The sequence below is a fragment of the Engraulis encrasicolus genome, chromosome 18 (genome assembly GCF_034702125.1).
Source record: "Engraulis encrasicolus isolate BLACKSEA-1 chromosome 18, IST_EnEncr_1.0, whole genome shotgun sequence".
Taxonomy (NCBI): Eukaryota; Metazoa; Chordata; class Actinopteri; order Clupeiformes; family Engraulidae; genus Engraulis; species Engraulis encrasicolus.
In genome coordinates this window covers 34,569,616-34,588,539 of record NC_085874.1, presented here as the reverse complement: position 1 = coordinate 34,588,539, position 18,924 = coordinate 34,569,616, and the positions used below count along the sequence as shown (strand labels likewise).

Genomic DNA, 18,924 nt, shown 5'->3' with positions numbered 1-18,924 from the left:
CAAGCTTTGCCTCCTCATCACATTGGCCCCCCAAGAGGTGTGTCTGCACTGCCCCCTGCAGGTTCCTTTGGTGCACAGTAGGGTTACTCAAGGTCAGCTTGCCCATCCCCCACCCACCAGAACTGCTACCAACACCCACACCCACTCCACTGGCTTCTCTTCCTCCGACACCACACATGCACGCACACACACACGCACATGCACGTGTACACACACACACACACACACACACACACACACACACACACACACACACAAACGACACCACCACCACACCCTCTGGCTTTCAGTGCAGCCGCATCTTCAGGTTTCTGTCTCTGTCTCTCTCTGTCTCTCTCTCTCTCTCACTAGCTTTGAGAGCTGTGGAAAGGCTGAGGCCCTCCCATCTACAGCTGCTGGAGTGTGTGTGTGTCTCTCCTGCCTCTGTATGATGTGGAGAAGGATCCCCATCCCATCCCACCTCACTAGACCCTCTCCTCCTCCTCCCATCTCCCTCTTCCTCCTCCTCCTCACATCTCCCTCTCCCTCTTCCTCCTCCTCCTCCTCCTCCCATCTCCCTCTTCCTCCAGTGTGGAGAGGGAGCAAGGCTATATTTGGTTCATGGTAATATTCCCCCCTCAAAGCAGCAGAAGCACGAACCGCTGTCAGCTGCATTAAGTTCCTGCAACTGACGTGTTGTAGGAGGAAAAAAAAAACACACAACCCAGGCTGCTTCGTAGTTTTTTTTTGTCAGTGTCTTTGAAATTTTAAGCTCAGGCCGTTGAGAAAAGCCCTAAACTCTGTCACAGGTCATTATCTTCACTCTGGGGTAATGGAAGCTTCAGTGTGGGTTATTTCTCTCAAAGCTGTTAGGAAAAGGGTCTCAGAAGTAGCTTTTTATTGCTCAGTGATGATGTGTGTGAGAGATTTGGTTTTGTGTACTGTGTGTTTAGTGTTGTGGGGACAGTAGTGAGCAGGTAATGATGGAGTTTGGTCGGTTCATTTGTTTATCTCGAGCATTGGCACGGATGCTTGCTTATTTGTTTTCTTGTTTTTGTGTTGATGTTGTGTTATGTGCGTCCGTTGCATCTGAATGATAGTGGGGTAGTTACAGCCATTTAAGAGGAGCTACGATTGTTGAGGTTTTGTGCTTTGGCCATACTCACCTTTCTCAGCCTTAGAGATAAGTATTTGTTATTGTTGTTTTTGTTTGTTACTTTTCTTGATTTGTAGGTGTTGTTGGTGAACATCATTTGTTGGAACTGTTGGTGAGGAATGTACAGAATGTTGCACTAATTTCAACTGTAGCGATATCCAGCAAAATTACATGCGGGCGTATGGTATTGAATGATTTGTTTTGTTAAATTTTCTGGCCCCTGTTTTCTTTTTGTGTCCCAGTTGCTGTGAAACTGGGCCCCCTGTTGGCAGATTATGGGACTGTCCCTTCAACAGATGTTTATTATTATTGTTATTATTATTTACACTCAAAAGGCCTATTTTTGTTTATTCTGTATTTATATATTTTTTTGTTTGCATAGTTGGCTCGAAATCAACTTGGTCCTAGTTCATTCTAAGGGTTGTGATGCAACAACAAAGACGAGGCAAGAGGTGTGTGCATGTGTGTGTGTTGTGTGACATCACATGACATTCTCTGGGTCCTTCCCTTAGCTTTCTTTAGACGATCGAGTGCCTTGGCTATCAGAGGCCGACCCATCTCAATGACCCCTGACCCCTTGACCCCTTGATGACGTCCCCCACTGTCCCCTCCCCCCCTTTTTGTCTTATGCAAGCCTTTTCTACAAGCCTAAAGTTGACCAAGCTCTTTGTAATACCGTAGCTAAAGCTTACTGTAAATACTTGTGGGTTTTGTTTCTCTCCCTTTTTCATTTTAATTCCCCCCCTCACCCTCTCGTTTGTTGAAGAGTATTTTTCAAAAAGGTAGGATTAAAAAAAAAAAAAAAAAAAACATAGTACAACTTTTGGTCTTAATGCCGCAAAAAATGTCTGATTTGTTCCATGTAAAGAACTTTTATAAATATATATAAATATATAAATATACGTATGTTTGTGTGTGTGCGTGCGTGTGCGTATGTGTGTGTATATATAACAAATATGCAACATGTATTTGGTATATATATCAGGGCAAAAAGCTTTCTTGTAGATCCTTGTCAGGAATTGTGGAAAGTGTCTATTTTTCTACTCTTCTCATGGGGGGTACATAAGTGATGGATTTTATTCTGCAAATAGGTGACTGACGTCTTCAAAATAAACTGCTTTGGTAGAAACGTCTGGTTGTCTTGTGATTTCATTTGATTTTGATCTTTGTGCTTCATTTAATCAATGCAGTATTATTTTGTTAACTTCCTCGTTTGCATGTAGAATATGAGATGGATGAAGTGCGCTGAAAGTGTAGAAAATGTCTGGGGTCATATTTTATTTGGATGGTTGGTGTAGATGGCCTTGCACATATTCAACATGGGCCTAAGACCTTGGTCTCCAAACAAAGGCCCGAGGGCCCAATCCGGCCCAAGCATTGCAAATTTCTGGCCTGCCATGAGGTCAGAACAACTGAAAACATAAATGGGTGTGATTTTCGATCACCAAAACTTCAGTGGGTCACATCACTCCAAGGCATTCACAGAGAGTTGGGTCATTGTCAAGAAGGGAACACGGAAGCGCGAAAATCTGTTCTCTGGGTCCAGACATCTAACTTGTTTCTCATTGGGTTTGGGCGTTGGTATGGCCTGCAGCGTCACTTCGTAATTTGGCCCTTGGAGAAATTATTGGAGACCACTAGCCTAAGATCTATGTATCAAAAAATGTGTGCTGAGGAGACTACTGTACATCGAGGTGATTGGTTTAAGACTGATTTTTAAAATAGGACCTGCAACAAATAATCTACAGTCTATAAAGTCTGGAATAATGACTAGTGCCAATAGCTGTGTGCGATGGATGCAGGAAATCGAATGCAGCAAAGATCATGGATTAAGACCTCTAATACAACCATCCAAGATTCAATTGGGTGGGTGTGGAGCACCTGTGAGTAACAGCCTATTGAATAGAGTCAACAAGTGGAGGACGCAAGGTAGCATATTGGAATGTAGAAGTGTGCTGGTGCCTCACCAGTATAGTTAGACACTAGGGGTACATTCCAATATGCAACCTTGCGTCCTCCACTTGTGCTTGTGGCCTCACGTTTTGCTGATGCCCTGCCTCCGTGGAGAAAACAATTATGTTTCCCCACTATCAGCCTAGTCAAAACAATTTTGGGGGGACTATTCTTCATTCACCATCCAGTTTGCAAATGAGAAAATGACTTAACAATTGAGCTTTTGCGAGATATTGAAATGTAATGCTGTTGTCAGTGATGTCATCACGACATATTACTTCCTTCCTGGTATGTGGCCACAAGCACAAGTGGAGGACGCAAGGTTGCATATTGGAACGCACCCTGGGATTGCAATGCCTGTCACTTACCAATTGTCAGCAACTGCCAAATTTAGAATGTTGAGAGTTTGGGAAAGTGAAAGCAGCTTTACTCGACAAGGTGTCCGCCCTGCAATCATCTTCCTACATAACAGCAGTAGCCTATGTGTGCTTGCTTTAAGTTTAATCCATGCTTAAAACTGCCCTGCATTAAGTATTTTAATTTCGCCTAAGCTCCTGAGTCAGCGTTATGTAGATAGTTGCTCGCCCCGGAGCAGGGTTATGTTAAATACTTCATGTTGGAGGGGATTTGTCCCCTGATATAGTGGCTTATATATTTGATCTTCACTGTTTTTGGCTCTCCTGCTTCTTGAGTGCCCTAGGACAGCAACAACTGCAAGTAGGCATTCACATTGCTTCATATATATATACACGTGTGTGGGTGTGTATATATATATAAATTCAAATCACTGCACCCATTATAATTACTTTCTTTATTTTTCAAAGATTAGAAAGGGGACAGGAGAACAGAACACTGAAAATATGATCATACAATAACAAAAAACAAACCGACAAGAACTAATAACTCCTTCAGCTTTCCTTTATTTTGGACAATGCCCTTCCAACGCAGGCCCATACCCCCGATGTTTGCTACTTGCCTCCATCAGAACTATGATAAATGGTCGTCACCCAATGACAAACTTCTCTTGCTTATTCGCTTTGCATAAAACATTTAATTCACCACGTCCAAGTTACACAGATGCATTTTGGCCTGAAGCTGCCCTTAGTTCAGGCTGAAATTTGTTTGCGTAACCTGGACAGTGCATTAACGTTTTAGTGAAGAGAGAATACACAAGTGAGTCCTGCTTTATCCAATGACTTGTACTGGACATGCACCCAAAGACAGCAACAACTATCCCTGAATTTGAGTGTGCCCATGAATCTTGAAACTGATGGTGGTTTGGTGGGTTCTGAACAGTTCCACAGCCTGGTCTGATCGGGCCTTGGGGTGGGGAATCAGCTGCAGAGTGGGCTTTCCTCTTTAAATCAAGGACACTGACATACATACGAACATGATCAAGAAAGCAGCTTTCTAGCAAATGAACCACAGCTTGGAAAAGCAAAATGAAAAAACTGCTCTCTCTCCACTGGGTCACACTTGCAAATGTGTGGGTGCTGCTACAGGAATTTGGGTACGTGTCAGCTGCTAACAGCACACTTCATAATTTGGTGTCTGGTAACTCTGGTAGCTAGCATTAGGAGTAATATGACATCCTTTTACAGGTAGAGCTAGATAATAGGACCTCGCCTTTATCAGGACCAGAATGAGCAGAACAGCGCATCCTCTCACTCATGTTTCCAGAAGTTGCAGCTTTTTCCAACGGAAAACAAAAATATTCTGACAACACAAAGCTTTTACTCAGTCCACAGAAACAAGCTCACAAAGACCTCTTTCATAGCTTCTAGCTGACATAACTTTAATTCAAAAAACATTTTTTTCTTCTCTAGGGAAGTAAAGACGTTTTGGGTAGAAGGGTAGTGGTGGACCAGCCGGGTGGGTGGGTTGCAGAGGGGATGAGATGGAAGTAGCACATGGGCAAGTTAGCCTACTGGCTCCAGCAGGGAGAGGTGGGATAAACATTCATGGTAGGGGAGGTGGTGGGTGGGTGGTGGGGGTCGAGTAGTGGGTGGCTGGTCTGGTTGGTTCAGCTACAGTAATACTGGCCCGGGTTGGCCCGCCGTCTCTTGCGACTGTGCTGCTCCTCGAAAAACTGCCGGATGTCCTCGGGGGTCACCACCTGCGTGCGGCGGAATAAAAGAGTTTTTAAATATAAAATTGGTGGTTGTGTTGCCAAGATATGAGTTTTCACGCCATGGATTACGCTCACTAACTGAAGTGGGAATGTAGTTGCATCTCTTTTCTTGCCACTCAATTTGCAGCACATGCGAACAAATGTATATACAAAGATCCTCCCATCAACAGTGATTGGCAGCCTAGATTCATTATCTTACAATGCAGTGCCACATACTCCAAATGGCCTGGTCCTACCTGCCTAGGCAATAAATTTCGGGCACATGACGTCACACGTTGCGCGGCAGACATTTTGGAAGCGGGTCAGCCCATTGTTTACAGTGAGGACTTGCTTTATTCTGCTAGTAGTTTGCTTTATGTTTTACCGTTTCATTTGACCTCTGCTGTCGTTATGGTCGCCCGTTGCTGTGTCGTAGGCTGTAGAAGCGCAAGCTGTGACGGGACGGGGAAAAAAATCCCAAATGGATTATCTTTTTACCGTTTTCCAACTTGGAGGCGTCTCAATGGAGAACAAATGTCCTCCATAACAAAGAGTCGCCGGCTAGCATGGGTTGCTGCTGTAAGATGGTCAAATATAACTTTCCACTCTATCCCGGTGTGGAGGTGTCTCTGGTCTAATACCCACAGATGAGCTTGGGGAGGCAAACTTTGTGAAAAAATTCCTGTGCCTTCCTCAGACAGGACTCCCAGAAGCTGACATCTGGCAGGATACAGGCAACGTCAAGTCACAGTAGGTTGCACCTGTCATGAACATCTGTGTCTGCACTTGTGTGTAGTACCTATGACCTTGTTTGAGCTGAACAATGCCATCAACTCTGTGGAGACAAAAGTCTTTGTCTGCGTCACAAGCCTCCTGGACAGTGCTGTGTTTGTGCTTAGCAGGGCATTTCACTTCCAGGCAGCCTTGTCCACAGCAGTCACAGCTAACTAGGCCATCAGGTGAGGCGCCTACCTGTGGGAACGCCGGGTTTATGCAGAAGCCAAACTGCTCGATTGTCAAGTTATCGTGGTGTGGTGCTTGTTGTTGAAGGTATTCAGTGCGTGCTGTGTCTGTGCTTTGGGTAGCACACATTCATGACTGTGGACACAGCCGGCTTGTCGATGTTAGAGACCAGAACTGCATGCATGGTGGAGGCAGTCACTCTCCCTTTACCATAGCAACTAGCTATCAATATGGCGGCGTACCCAGAATGGAAGCGCTGTGCCCGTCCCTTATTGCCTGGTTGAGTGACCATGCGGTTGACATAGACAGGTAAAACCAGGTCATTTGGAAAATGTGGCCCTGGATTGCAACAAATTAATCCAGGTCGCCCAACACTATTAGCTGACTGTTCAGTTCACAAATGCATTTTTAGATTTATGACGTGTAAATAATAAAGAGGATTCTTGAGAGCTTGGCTTGCAATACGTGTTTGTCAGGGGCGTTGCCAGAAGGGAAAAGGGTCTAAGATTCTAGGGCCCTTGCACTGACAGAGGGGCCTCAAGACTTCTTGCCATACAGTACTCCATTCCAGTCGTGCACTGTTCTGTTTCGGTGTTTCAGTGTTAACTCACCTTTCCTTCTGCTGCAAACCTCTGCAGATAGTCTCTCAGCTCTGCCTTCAGGTCGTTATATTCTGAAACAGAGAGACATTGAAGTGGTTACAAGCCAGACTGAGGTGTATCAAAGTGAAGCTACTTATTAAATGTATTCTAGAAAGAAAAAAACGGCTCATTGTTAAAAAAAAAAAGGCTAGACATTAATTTCACCTTGGTGCATCTAATTTCCACCCAAACGCCCTTACATTTCCATACCCTTCTCATTTATGTCCTTCCCTCTGTACATGCTCACCTTCCTCATCACTCTCATTCTTAAATCCTCTAATGGCTCACCGATAAGGCAGCTCAGCCCTCCCACCTTAAACGTAGCTGTCCCACTAGAACAGCAAAATTAGACTTCAGAAGAGAAACTGGGTGATGAAGTTATGGGAAGATTGACTAATATGGCACGTCCATCCATAGCAGCACCTGGAGAGTTCAAATGAATACGATATACACAGTAATGCAGCAGAGTATGGTGGAGGTTCTGTATCAACCCAGCAGTATCAAGATCCAAATGCAGTAATGGTTCACCAATCTCTACACTGGAAAAAATCTCTACACTGGAAAATATCTCTACACCAACATGAATGATCTTGAAGTAAATTTAAAAACCAAAAACTGTAGATAGTAAGTGGGCTTACCTAGTCATACATGTGTGGTATGGCCAGACAGACACCCATTTTTGTTGCCATTTTAGTCACTTCTTCACCTTTTGCCATACATTGTTTGTTGTGAGGATGAGTTTCACATGCACTTCATGCACTAAATCATTTAGAATCTAGGAGTGTGTTACAATATACGACCTTGCCTCCTCCACTTGTGCTTGTTTCCTCGTACCAGGAAGTAATATGTCATGATGACAACACTGACAACAGCATTATATTTCAATATCTTGAAAAAGCTCAATTGTTAAGTCTTCTTCTCATTTGCAATCGGGATGGTGAATGAAAAACAGTCCCTCAAAAGTTGTTGTGGCTAGGCTGACAGCTGGGAAACTTCATCGTTTTCTCCACGGAGGAGGGGCCAGGAGGCGGGGCGAGGCAAGGTTGCATATTGCAACGCACTCTTGGTCTGCATGTGCATGATTCACATGACCACGCACCCCTGAAATGCCGCCGCCCATGGAACAGCACTTCCCAATCCCAACGCGCCTTGAAATTAGGGCTGTGCAATATATCGTATTTATATCGCGATATCAATATTCATCATATATCGTGATATCAATATCAAAATTCATATATCGTGATATTTTGTCATTTGTCATTTGCAACGCTACGGTGCAGTATGGCAGCCAAGGGATTAAGCAAAACGCAGGAGTGGTACATCAGAACTAGCTCTATGTCGAGAAAAATAGATGCCTCTCGGGTCTCGTGCTCTCCTCAAGTCTACATTCACGCAGACTTACCAGACATTATGCTACTAGAAAGCACTAGAAACTAGAAAGCTATTATGCGTGCTACTCCACTACGATAATAGTGGCGGGGGTAGGGAATTTCGTATATATCGTTTGAAATATCGTGATATCAATATTTGCAGAAAATATCGTGATATTGATTTTTTGCAATATCGAGCAGCCCTACTTGAAAGCCCTCTTCCCATCTACGCTCTAAACCAAAGATTCTAGAACATCATTCTGAACCATGTTCAAAGTCAACCATATAAGAGATTAGGCTACCAAAATGGTGTCCATTGAGGAATACTTCAACATAATCAATGTATTTTCCGGTGTAAATGCCCTCTTCAAAGATTCTGAACCATGCTCAGAGGCAAATGTCTATGTGTGCACAGGAAAGTAAGAAACATAGTTTCAGTTCTCTGTATGACCAGTGCATGTAAAGAAATTGACAATAAAGCTGACTTGACAAATACATGTATACTACATCTTACCAAAATTGTGTCCAGAGTGAAATACTGCCATACTTCACTACATCGTATCTTGCTCTAATCAAGCTTAGCACTCTTTAGTCTTTGGTATAAACTAGGCTCCCCCACCCCCACCCCCACCCCCACCCCGGCCATCGCCTCTGCTCTGCTCACCGTAGACTATCTCCAGCTGCTGGACGCGGTTGAGGTTGTTGAAGGCGGACATGAGCAGCTCCTCTCCCCCAGAGCCGCCCGCCTCCTCCGTGCTCTTGCCTTTGGTCTCGTACGCCAGCACTGTGTCCCCCTCATCCAGCAGGAACAGCACCGCCGCACCTGCAAACATCCTCTACACACGGAGAGAGAGAGAGAGAGAGAGAGAGAGAGAGAGAGAGAGAGATATTTAATGTGATTATTTACACTAGTTTAATGAAAGTCATCACATTTGTTATTGTTTTTCATTCCTTTTCCTTTAAAAAAAAATAAAAACATTTATATATATTATTTTTCTTCTGTATCAGCTTTAGCAACAATGATTGCATCATTCATGCTAATAAAGCTTGGTTTGATTTGATAGATAGATAGATAGATAGATAGAGATAGAGATAGAGATAGAGATAGAGAGAGATAGAGATAGAGATAGAGATAGAGATAGAGATAGAGATAGAGATAGATAGATAGATAGATAGATAGATAGATAGATAGATAGATAGTGCTTGAATCAGGGTTTTAACTGTCTAATCCCCGACTGCCAACTAATATCCTAATCCTATAGGAACAGTGTCATGGCTGGGATGCACGTTATTTATTCAGTCAGCTTTACTGGCTTTTTTTTTTTTTTTTTTTTTTTTTTTTAAGATCTTGCCTACACATCGGACAGTGAGAAACATAAAATGCAAGACAACAATTATGTGCAGAGACACATCAAATAATAACGTTCTAATATATATTACTAATATACAGTATATTCTACTTATATTCCAGTGCACAGGCACAACAAATAACACCCTGCTTGACCTGGGGAATATTCCAAGTACCTGGTGGCTAAGTAGTAAACCAGGTAAAATTGACCTTGAGGTAGTGGTAAATCATCTAATAGAAGAGCCTGGAGTCTTCATGTTATTAGCTAAATAATTCCTGTGGAGAATCTATACGCAGGTATACCACTTCCTGTAGGTTAACTTAGCCAGGTTTGTCACTTAACCTTGTTCTTGGAATAGTAACCAAGTCCTAACGACTTCACATCTCACACTCACTTCTACAATCCTTTACCTTGCAGCTGTCGCAGGAGCAGAGGCGAGACCTCCAGCCGGTGGGCCAGAAGACGGCGCCCACCTCCTCCCGGCGGGCCTCCCTCCTCAGCTTCAGCTCCTGCAGGCTGCACCGCGCTGCAGGCCCCTCCCTGGAGCTCTCGCCTACCACGTCCACCTCCGCCTCCACCTCACTGTGCTTCCTCTTGCAGCCAGACGCTCCGTTCACCTGTGCCTGCACACACATTACATTACATTGCATTAGGCAGACGCTTTATAACCAAAGAGACTTAGAAACGAGGACATAATCGTAGCCATCGCACGCACGCACGCACGCACGCACGCACACGCACACGCACACACACACACACACACACACACACACACACACACACACACACACACACACACACACACACGCACACACGCACACGCACACACACACACTTTTTCCTAAATACTTTTTGGGCTTTTACGCCTTCATTCAGACAGCATAGTTGGGAGAGAAAAGGGGACAGAGTGGGGCAGAGAGAAAGAGGAAGGACCGGGATTGAGAGATTTGAAGTACATTTACACACAATCCAATAGCCCTTTCTCTATTTGGATCTTGAAGTAACCTGACAATGCAACACATACAGTATGTACAGTGCCCTCCACAATTATTGGCACCCCTGGTTGAGAGGTGTTAAAAGCCTTAAAATAAATTCAGTGTTTATTGCAGAAGAATACTGTCACACTGAAAATTGTAGGAAAATGTAGCCTTCAACTCAAATGAATTGTAAGAAAATAAAAAAATCCCTGACTAAAAAATAATTATTTTTCATTAAATCACCTGTTCCACAATTATTGGCACCCTTAACAATTCCCAGGAAATAAATATAATTGAAGCATTTCTGTCATTTCTACAGTAGTTTACAAAGTTTACCAGAGTATGTAGGAACATTTAATTAGTAATTCATCACTTCCTGTTTCCCTGGGGTATAAACATGACGTGACACCGAGGCCATTTCTCTTATCCACTCTTAAACATGGGAAAGACAAAGGAACACAGCATACAAGTGAGGCAGATGTGCGTCGACCTTCACAGGTCAGGCAGAGGCTACAAGAAGATTGCCACTCAACTGCAGCTGCCCATATCCACTGTGAGAGGAATAATTAAGAAGTTCAAAACAACTGGAACAGTGGTAAACAAGCCTGGACGAGGACCCATGTTTATTTTGCCACCACGCACATTGAGGAGGATGGTAAGAGAAATCAAAAGATCTCCAAAGCTCACTGTTACAGAATTGCAACAAATGGTAGCATCCTGGGGTCACAAAGTCTCCAAATCAACCATCAGGCGCTGTCTACACGCCAACAAGCTGTTTGGGAGGCATGCACGGAGACAACCTTTCCTCACTCACAATCATAAACGCAAGCGTCTGGAGTTCGCCAAGCGGTATTGGGGCTTCAACTGGGACCGTGTGCTTTGGTCAGATGAGACCAAGATTGAGCTTTTTGGCAACAAACACTCTAAGTGGGTCTGGCGTACCACGAAAGATGCGCATGCTGAAAAGCACCTCATACCCACTGTGAAGTATGAGGGTGGGTCAGTGATGCTGTGGGGCTGTTTCGCTTCCAAAGGCCCTGGGAACCTTGTTAGGGTGCATGGCATCATGAATGCTTTGAAATACCAGGACATTTAAAATCAAAATCTGTTGCCCTCTGCCCGAAAGCTGAAGCTGGGTCGTCACTGGGTCTTTCAGCAAGACAATGACCCTAAACATATGGCCAAATCTACACAGAAATGGTTCACCAGACACAAAATCAAGCTCCTCCCATGGCCATCTCAGTCCCCTGACCTCAACCCCATTGAGAACCTGTGGGGTGAGCTGAAGAGGAGAGTACAGAGGAGAGGACCCAGGTCTCTGGATGATTTAGAGAGATTCTGCAAAGAGGAATGGCTGAAGATCCCTCTTTCTGTCTTTTCCCATCTTGTGAAACATTATAGGAGAAGATTAGGTGCTGTTTTGTTGGCAAAAGGGGGTTGTACAAAATATTAACACCAGGGGTGCTAATAATTGTGACACACATTATTTGATGTCAAATAATTATTTCTTTATGTGGGATTTTTTCCCCACTGAATAAATGCACTTGTATTGAAGGTTGGATTTTTCTCTTTTTTTCCATTAAGGTCCCATATTATTTAGAAAAAAAATAAAATAATTGGAAGCTAAAAATCACATCTCAACCAGGGGTGCCAATAATTATGGAGGGCACTGTATGTAGATTGACAAAGCTGCTAAAAGCACACGTATAACTAACTAATTCAAATGAAAGGCCCAGTTCAGAGCACCGCCGCAAGAAGACATGACCGTGGTCCCCATGGCTAGGAAAAAAGACAGTGTCATCCTCATTAGCATCAATTATTCATTCGCTCTAGACTTGAAACCTTTCCATCTGATTGTTAAAATAACCTCTAGCACCACCTGGTGGAAGGGAGATGCAATGCCATGATGACGACGCGCTTGCCCACTCTAGCAGGACTGTTGTTTACACTGCACCGGAAACTGGGCAACGCAAATGTCTTAATAGGTTCTTTCCTCAGTTTGTATTCAAACACGACGACCTGGTTTGCCTATGTTTATGAAAAGTCAGATTATTGATTATTGTGGGGTGAGAAACCACACAACACACACACCGTTTCAGACCTATAAGACACAACCCCGAAACCTGTTGGTCCACAAGGTCTGTGTCAGATGTCATCACAACCGTGATTATCCAAATATACATCTTAATCTTCTTAGTGCTAGGAACGTTTCAATTAATCAGTCTTCAAAACACTAACACAATAACAAACACTGAGGCAGACAGTGGAATCATTTCCCAACATAAACAAAGTGTTAACAAGGCTAATTATCGAAAGACAACACACACGTGCGCGCGCGCGCACACACACACACACACACACACACACACACACACACACACACACACACACACACACACACACACACACACACTAAAGCAGACAAAGGAACCATTCGCATAACCCAAACACACAGACAGTACTTTGAAGACTGATTAACGAAACGCTCACTTTCCTAAACAGAGGCAGATGTAACAAATACATTAAAAGCTGGCATTGGCATTGTTCAAATGAAGAAAATGCACAGACGGCCTTTCAAACACTTATTACTGAAACGAACACAATCAGGACCTAATTAGACACACATCATCATTTACACACATACAGTACACGCTCACATTCTTACAGATAAGCTTACCTGACCTCAACAGCCCTTTGTGTGTGTGTGTGTGTGTATGTGTGTGTGTGTGTGTGTGTGTGTGTGTGTTTTGTATTACCCACCGTCTCTCCTGAGCTTCCTGAGGCCTTCTCTTCTGTGTTCTTCTCCTCCTTCTTCTCTCCCTCTTTCTTCACCTCGCCTTCTTTCTTCACCTCGCCTTCCTGCTTCAACTCTTCCTCCGTTTTCACCTCCTCTTCTTTCTTCACCTCTTCCTCCTGTTTCCACACTTCTTCTTTGGCTACTGGGGGTACTAAACAAAAAACACAGAACATCATCATTCAAATGCAGCAGTCCATAAAGGAGCCCTGCACCTCTAACTCCAATGTGATTCCATATCAAATAGTGCATAATTGTACTAGTAATACTAATGCTAATACTGTACAAGTGATAACAATAGTCACAACCAACACAACAAACATGTCAGAACAATTTTTCACATTTTCCCATCCACATGACAAAGTAGACCTACCGGCTATGTGTGCGGCGTAGGTCCAGAGGAAGGGGGCTTTCTTCATGCAGGCTTCACAGACCATCTCCTGCAGCTCCACGGCGTCTGGCACTGCACAGCCCAGGTGCTGTAGGACCCCATGTGTACACATACAAGCACAACAGCTATTAGTATTAACGCTTTCATATTGGTGTTATATCAGGTACCCTGAGCATGGTACTGAGCATGGTGTCGTTTTAAATCACAAGTTACACCTTTTCCAGGAGCCTTACCCGCCCATGAAGCCAGTCCTCACACACCACACACTGAATCATCTCATCCTGAACCTGGGAGGGGGAAAACATGAAAGTGTTTAACATTCTCAGATGGAAAAAAAAAGAAGACATTATGCCAGGAGGGGTATTTTGAGAACATGGTGAAGTGATAAACCTAGCCAAGTTAACCCACAGAAAGTGGTAAATCTACAACGGTACTAAATCATCTGCAGGAGTCATCTGCTTAAGAAAAGGCCAAGGTTGTTTTACAAGTGAAATAACCCCCAGACACCAGGAGAGTATGAGAGTCTAATGATAACATTACGCCTGGCGCACAATACCTGGTCATCAACATCTGGGTATGGACGGTTGCATGTGCAGTAGAGCCCGAAGAAGTTGTGGCTGTACAGGTTCTCTGTATTCAGGTGAGCTTTATCCTAAAATGACAGGATGGAGGAGGGGTACAACGGTCAAAGTACAATATTGTTAGTTGCAGTGGTGATTATAGTCAGGGTTTGCTCTCTCTTTTTTTTAATGGCAACATTGTGATGACTATCGACGGTGTCCAGGTAGCAGTGTGTGAAGACATCACATCACCATGCGGAAGGCACTTTAGGGACACTTCTGGTCCACTTGTGGATTTGAGTGCACGACCTTCCACTCAGAAGTCCGTTCGGAACCTGGCCACAACTGTCCGAAAAAAAGTTAACTTTGTGCACATACAAAAAAGGGCGATACTTACTGGAAATAGCTTGCATTCCATTTCTCCAAACTTTGAGTTCCCACAGTCGCAGCGGAAATTCCTATGAAGAAAAGACAAGCAATGACAAATTGAGCTCTTTGCCAAAGTAAATAACACAATGATAACTGGAACTAGAAGTACAACATCAATCTTCGGTTACATATCAGCGTGGCTCAATGAGTGATCAGTATTATCCTGTGATGAATGATCCAAAATCACCTAAATTATCGCTAGTTGCATATAGGTCTATGGATCAGGTGTGGTGAAGATCACTCACCTCTTCGTGTAGAGTTCGTACAGGTCATGGCCTTCGTGACACTTGTAGGAGCAGGCCAGACAGATGCCAGCAGGCTCGGAGTCACCATCCTTTGGCGTGCAGGTGCTGCACGCGTAGACAGCCTGTCGCTTCACATACCCCTGAGTGAAGGAAAAGGCCACCAAAATGTCAAGCTGGTGCAACTTCTTGTTACATGCTTTTGTCTAAGTAAGGCATCTGTGTGTTTTTAACTGCGTCATGAAACACTGCCTTATTGGTAGTACAATACACAAACGTAACTGACGGCCCTGATGAGCTCGCGTTATTTGCTAATCGGTTTATATTCTGCACGGGGACATGGACATAACAACGGATCATCACACCATGCTAGCGGTGGTTGCCGTCCACGAACCAACCACTCTTGTGACATGCAAGATGAATATGCAAGTTAACTTTTGGCTCAAATATTCACCTCGGGGTAAGAGCATCGGTCTGGGTCACTACCAGCGAGTACAGCAGACGCCTCGTTTTCCAACTCTTCGTCCTCCTCCAGCACATCAACCAGAGACACAATAGCTTCCTCCTCCTTCTTTGCCGCCATCCTTGAAGAAGTGGAAGTACAAAAAAATAAATTCGGTTTCCTGTTCCAGGGCAGAGCCACCGGGCAGCAGCAGTTCAGCAAATAGGGGAATGTTCTGTCCACAAAGATAAAGAATCCGTACACTTGTGTATGACAACTCCTGTGTACTGTAGCGACTGTTATGAGGAATTTACTTCAAACGTTTTCTGAGCTAACTAGCAACTGCTTGTTGTGATCCAGCGTGAGCATGTCCAGAGCCATCTAATAACAGAGTTGCGCAAACCGGGGACCAGGAAGTCGGTTGGTGATGTGATTCGCGTAGATTAAAATGTTTCTTAACAGTAAACTTCTGTTCGTTGGAAACTAACACAGAACTATCACATAGCAAACAAAGATTAAGTACAAACAAATTACATTACCTTTACCACATTTTCTGTGTTCTACGGCCACCTCCTGGAACTAAGTAACTTCTAATAGAACTAAAGTCAATGGGGATTTCCATGTTAACGCTCCGTGAGGCTCCATGAGAGCCGCCATTGCTGTGGAAAGATTGGTCCATAGAGGTCTATGGGAGTGGCGTAACTCTGATATTAGATGGCTCTGAGCATGTCCCCCCCGCAATAACAACATCCGCTTGATTTCCGCATTATGTAAATGTTTACGTCCTTGGCGGGAAATTCAGAACACGATACTTGTATTTTTTTTACCTTCATTATTATTTTCTTTCGTCGTTGAGTCACTAAAACACTGCAGTTTAAATTATGAGAAATATAATATTCTCGCGAGTCATTGAAGGCTTGATACAACATATCTGCCAAGGGCACAGAGTGCACGTTATTTAGTACGAAAAATAAATGAAGATTAAACTGAATGTGTCAAATAGATACTTTGGAGCTGCTGATTAAATTGATCCACTCGTTTTACACGTTAAGAGCCCATTGAACGGTAAGCTCTAGGCAGATTATTCAGGGTGATATGAGGTGTTTTGCTTTTTGGCTGGATGTGTTTTCTGTCTTAGCTATAATGTCAGAGTTCAAAGGGTAAAGTGCATAACCATCATGGCAACTTGTGAGTTAAGGGGGACGCTAAAAGGCAGAGATGGACAGTCCAGTTTATTTACTGTAAAAGTAGAAAACAATCTGAAATCAATGATCACTGGGGTGCAAAAACTAAACACTGAAATCTCGGGGGTTCTGACAGAACTTGTTTTAAAAGAACGGGGAAACGAAAAGGGAGATGTCCAACCCAATGGTAAGTCGTGCACAAAATTTACTTCAAACATTAGCTGGCTGATAACGCTAGCAATGTAGCTAACAAACATGAACACCCATCTGCTGTACAGACGAACAGAATATTTGCTTATGTGCATGCAATCTAACTCACGCGCTCTGTTGAATTAACTCGATTGTCGTGAAGAAGCTTGAGGCCAATGGTTTTCCGCAGTAATGCTGATATCAGATTTGTTAGCCAGTTGCTGCGCTTCCATGAGAACACGTTAGCTCTTGCTAACATGTCAACATGACAGGCAAATCATAACTAGCCAGAACATTGTTGGTTTGAGATTAGTGCCTAACGGAGACAGGCCATTTGATTTCATCGTTACGGCCATATTATGTCAATATGACTGGAATACTTTCAGTACATTGGTGATTGAATATGTGAAATTCTTAACTGTTAGCCCACTAGCCCTCTTCCCCTGCTAAACCGTTGTTAGGATATTGTGACGGCTAGATAGGGGAGTTAGATTATGATCAAATGCCTTCTTCTGCAAGAACAATATCTTAAGGGAATTTAACAAGTCTGTTACCTTAGCAGTGAAGCAATAGATGGGTCGAAAAGCCCGATGGATTTGGGCGGTGGTGGACGTAGAAGCTAGTGCTCCGGAGAAACGAGGATGATCCAAGTTTTTTGATGCTACTTTGTCATCATCAATGTGTAGAACGACATCTAGGATACGTTGTTAGGATGCACCTGTCATTTGTCGATAAACAGTCGTTTCCTGTCATTATTATGACGCCCCCGGTGTGTGTGTTTGTGTAACTTTCATAATAGCCTAATTATACTTTTTTTAAAAACGTAATCTTAACAAAATCAATTGTGTTTATCAGAAATACTGACACATTGATTGTAATTTAGTTTAGTGCCTCGCATGTTATTTTAATGTATGGATGTATTATTCTTAATCCACATTTTCATAATTTCTCCCGTCAGACGAAGAAGACGATGAAGATAGTGATGGAGAAAATGATGAACCACAAAAAACAAAGATCCTACCAGCCAGCCAAGAACCACCAACAAAACGCATGAAGATGTTACGGCCTTGAACATCATAAGCCACACAAATATTTGTGTGGCAACTCAAGGTTCTCCATATGGAGAGGGACATTAGCAAGGCAGCTCATGCTCTCAGGACTAAGAACACTGAATACTTTGGTGTGGTCTTATAGTTGTACAGTCTGTGCAAAAGGCCTAATGTTTGCTCAACCTGTCCTTGAATGGGGTGTGTGTGATTGTTTTCAGGATTCACAAGTGGATGGTGCATGTGAGATTTGACATTGAGAAATAAATTCTACGATTTTTTTATTATTATTCCAAACCCAGACATCGCCTTTAATCACAGTGCATTTAGATTATGAAGGCAATTAAAGCGCCCCAACATAAATATACACAGTTTTAAAAATATACACATAAAAGCCCTTTAGAGACAACCCCAGTCTTCCAAAAAAAAAGCGCTAGAATTTCAGATAATGACATACTTTGAGGCGGGGGAGAGAAACATACATCCGCTAACTTAACAGTGATCTATGGCATAAACAAAAGTAGTACATCAGAGGTGTATTCCAGCAAGTATATGCCGATTCAGAGCAAGTGATAAACCCAAAAGAACAACCATGTTTTTGTCACGGGACAATGATGACACTCATTTGGGCAAAAACCCACTACGTAATCCTATGCTATACTCACATCAATGCAGTATTGAAGTGTGTTGGTTTGTGACTTGACAGCAACAAGAGGTGAAAATGGCAAAGCTTTCATTGAAATGGTCTGGGGGTGTAGTCCAAGAAGATGGTTCAGTAGGAAACCTGGAGGTTGTAAATTTGCTAGTAAGAGAGCGTGGACACCTGCTATTGATATAACAGCTAACATTGTGCTTAACCAAAAGGCATGTGTATGAGCAAAGGGTCCTATAAATATGAAAGAGAACCACATCTTATAAAATAAATTGGCAATGGCAAAACCACAACCATACAATATAATTCACAGCGAGTAATACCATGATTTTTTTTGTTGTTCTCACCAAATCAAATGCGATTTGGAGGATACTTACTCAAACAAATTCAGTAATGTTGCCTCTTGTGTGGAAGTGTGCAAAACACAAGAGCCATTAATTCTAAGATATCATTGTTCAAAATCCCCACAGCCTTGACTGCCAGAAATTAACACTTTC

General features: G+C 43.2%; 1 protein-coding gene and 1 long non-coding RNA gene across 2 annotated transcripts; one reads left to right on the top strand and one right to left on the bottom strand.

Moving 5' to 3' along the window:
- Positions 1–4,854: 4,854 nt before the first annotated feature.
- Positions 4,855–17,429, bottom strand: ubr7 (ubiquitin protein ligase E3 component n-recognin 7). The gene is made up of 12 exons (XM_063223503.1): positions 17,284–17,429; positions 15,369–15,498; positions 14,918–15,057; positions 14,641–14,701; positions 14,240–14,335; positions 13,917–13,970; positions 13,666–13,771; positions 13,259–13,446; positions 9,932–10,144; positions 8,837–9,008; positions 6,773–6,834; positions 4,855–5,204 (listed from the first exon to the last, which is right to left on the bottom strand). The coding sequence occupies exons 2-12, from the start codon at positions 15,495–15,497 to the stop codon at positions 5,112–5,114; spliced, it is 1,314 nt and encodes a 437-aa protein (XP_063079573.1). The 5' UTR covers position 15,498; positions 17,284–17,429; the 3' UTR covers positions 4,855–5,111.
- On the top strand, positions 16,162–17,776 carry LOC134469325 (uncharacterized). Its single transcript, XR_010038965.1, has 2 exons — positions 16,162–16,421; positions 17,688–17,776. It is a non-coding gene; the product is annotated as an uncharacterized LOC134469325 (long non-coding RNA).
- The last annotated feature ends 1,148 nt before the right edge of the window (positions 17,777–18,924 follow it).

What these genes read in the sequence shown, in the direction of transcription:
- ubr7 (XM_063223503.1), bottom strand. Translation starts at nt 15,497, where the DNA reads ATGGCGGCAAAGAAGGAGGAGGAAGCTATTGTGTCTCTGGTTGATGTG. An exon ending in CTACGCCGCACACATAGCCG is followed by an intron (nt 13,447 to 13,665) that starts GTAGGTCTACTT and finishes TTTTTTGTTTAG; the next exon opens with TACCCCCAGTAGCCAAAGAA. An exon ending in GCAGCTGGAGATAGTCTACG is followed by an intron (nt 6,835 to 8,836) that starts GTGAGCAGAGCA and finishes TCTCTGTTTCAG; the next exon opens with AATATAACGACCTGAAGGCA.